Source organism: Plectrocnemia conspersa, unplaced genomic scaffold (genome assembly GCF_051122295.1).
Source record: "Plectrocnemia conspersa isolate PC_06_02 unplaced genomic scaffold, ASM5112229v1 ptg000013l, whole genome shotgun sequence".
Classification (NCBI taxonomy): Eukaryota; Metazoa; Arthropoda; class Insecta; order Trichoptera; family Polycentropodidae; genus Plectrocnemia; species Plectrocnemia conspersa.
This window is the reverse complement of record NW_028277177.1, coordinates 15,327,140-15,329,776: the sequence shown is the minus strand read 5'-3', so window position 1 is coordinate 15,329,776 and position 2,637 is coordinate 15,327,140. Positions and strand designations below refer to the sequence as shown.

The 2,637-nt window shown below is 30.5% G+C and overlaps 1 protein-coding gene across 1 annotated transcript; it reads right to left on the bottom strand.

Moving 5' to 3' along the window:
* Positions 1-205: 205 nt before the first annotated feature.
* Positions 206-2,429, bottom strand: LOC148227407 (uncharacterized). Its single transcript, XM_088201953.1, has 4 exons — positions 2,158-2,429; positions 819-843; positions 327-482; positions 206-262 (listed from the first exon to the last, which is right to left on the bottom strand). The coding sequence occupies exons 1-4, from the start codon at positions 2,427-2,429 to the stop codon at positions 206-208; spliced, it is 510 nt and encodes a 169-aa protein (XP_088058079.1).
* Positions 2,430-2,637: the final 208 nt, after the last annotated feature.

Here is a 2,637-nt window from a genome sequence, read left to right as displayed (position 1 = left end):
AGTAAAATAAATCACTTAAATCATCCGATCCATAGTAATATTTAAATGGTAATAAAAATATGATAAATTCAAGAATAAATATTAGAGTTATATATTATTTTATTTTTGACTACTATCCATTCGTGGTGAGTTAATTTATTTAAATTAATGTGATCTGAAATATAATATGTGATCGACCATCAGAGAAATAATTTCAATTTATAATCTACTCTTCGGCAAACGTTCGCAGCATAGTGAAATACGAAAATGAAGATTTCAGTACCTGAAACAATAATAATATATGTTTAATTCAATATGTATATTACGTAAATTTTGAAAATACATACAACAGTCATAGTCTTCAAATTAACGCTAGCAAATCCCATAGCTGTTAACTGTAACGGTTTATGGCTGCACATCAAAAAAAATATCAGGGTTCTCTTGCATTTCTTCGACAGCGAAAGCCAGTTGCAATCGTATATTGAATCAACTATATCTGTGCTCTGAAATTATATTGTTTTATAGTATTACATAGTTTAGAATAAGTATTACTTGCCAAACGTACTATTATTGCCAGTCGATTTCCATATATACAAGTAGTGAATAGTCTCATAATCATAGACGCAAAAAACAAACCAAATTTTAACAAAGAGGCAAAACCCTGAAAGTTATATTATTTTATAGGTAGTGCATTAAACTTGCATGGTATCTTAAAATGAAATATAATACTACTTTAATATATATACATATATACTTCTCACCATATTTGTCAACTGATAACCGAGCAAACATATGCAAAGAGCATCATTAAAAAATGAAAATAAAAATAAAAAACCAACTGCCTCTTGTAACTGTTTATAGAATCTGAAACACGAACAATTTTACTTTTATTATATTACACACAAATAGTTAAAATCCTTGATATTTATTTCATAATAAATATTTGTATTTATTTAAATTAAATGTTTCTTTATAATATGATTTTAGCCTAATGCGTTACAACGGGGTAAACATATAATAATTAACACCTCAGAAAGACCTGGAGTTGCTGTGAAGGTTGTCGATCGACAATCAACTACTTTTCAGCATCGCCAAGTGTCATATTGTCACCTTTTCCAGATCTCGCTGCCCATCGGAATTATCTTACAACTTAGACAGATGTGTTTTGAGCAGAAATACTTCCATCGATGACTTGAGAGTGTCGTATGAAAAAGAATTGAAATTTTCTATGCACATCACCAACGTTTGCGATAAGACATCGAGAATGCTCGGCTTTGTTATGCGGAGCGCGTGTCACTTTAATAATGTATTGTTTTCAAACACGGCTACATTGTCTGAAATACAAGTACAGCAAAGTACTCTTTGTTGTTGGGGAAAATTCAAATTCATTTTTGGCGTAGCGTCTATTCAATGAATCACTTTTTAGATTGTTAATAGTAATGTCGACAATACGTCAATTCTTGGCGACTTTTGACTGTGAGCTCAAGAGTTCCCTCGACAGTTTTGATCGCGACCCGTATTCTTTTCCGTTGGGGTCAAAACATCAACGCTTGAGAATGCTTCTTTTTCACGAGCCATCCAGCTTCTCAACGAGCATGCCAAACACAATATGTGGAATAGTGCTCATCTATTATAGTTGTGCACCTTAATTTATTTATTTTTAATGCTTAATTGTATAAGTATTGTTTGTATAATGGCTATTATGACGTATTGAGAAAACTTATCAAGTCGGGATGATAGGATTTTAAATAAAAAATAAAATAAAAATATTAAAAATAAAATATATGTAGATGTCACAATGGTTAATACTAACATTATTATTAATTATTTATGTGTGATTTATTTACCTAGTTGATACTTATTTATCCTGTTATAACGCAATATATTAAAAAAAACAATCGTTCATTACGAAGTAGCAAATCTTTAAATAAAATGCTTTATAAATTGTTTCTGAACCTATATATATTTTTTGTATAAAGCATTTATGGAGACAGTTACTTTTAATAACACGTAAATAACTAAGATGATATAATTAATACCGTCAACCACTGGTGTACTTAATATCGATTTAAAAAATGTTTTTAACTACATATAAATTAATTGCCTAAAAGTTTTTACAACATAAAATATGTGAGCAAAAACTAGGTGCCATATTTTTCATTATTCTACTCTACTTACTTCAAAATCAACTGATGATGTTGAATGCAGTTTCTCAATTTTCTATTTATATTATCATGCTGATCGGATGTATACTCATTCCATTCATACTCGTGCATCTGTTTATTTATCAAAACGACATTTTTCTCAACTACTACTTCTTTTTCCTCATCATCGTCTCGTATATCCGTCAAATTTCTAATGTTGTGGCAGAGGATTTTCACTTGTGCGTATAAATGCAGTATCATTTGACACACAATCAAGTCGTAGTTTAACAGCGAGGCAATGCACATATAACCAAAATATACTTCGACCACATATACAAGTATGTAGTTTGTGATGTTGAACTTTGTGTCGAACGGTAAGGCGAGCTCGAAAGGTAGTATTTTAGGCACGTTGCTTCCTGGGTTAAACGCGCCATTTATGTAAGACATGGCGGGGGATATTATATAGAATAATGAAAATCCAAATACAAACATCACAAAGAGACTGATTATTGCT

Excerpts from the sequence above, each read along its gene's own strand:
- LOC148227407 (XM_088201953.1), bottom strand. The coding sequence starts at position 2,429 with ATGTGCATTGCCTCGCTGTTAAACTACGACTTGATTGTGTGTCAAATG. Across the intron at positions 483-818 it reads ATAAACAGTTACAAGAGGCA|AGCACAGATATAGTTGATTC; the intron begins GTTGGTTTTTTA and ends ATATAATTTCAG. Across the intron at positions 263-326 it reads ATTTGAAGACTATGACTGTT|GTACTGAAATCTTCATTTTC; the intron begins GTATGTATTTTC and ends TTATTGTTTCAG.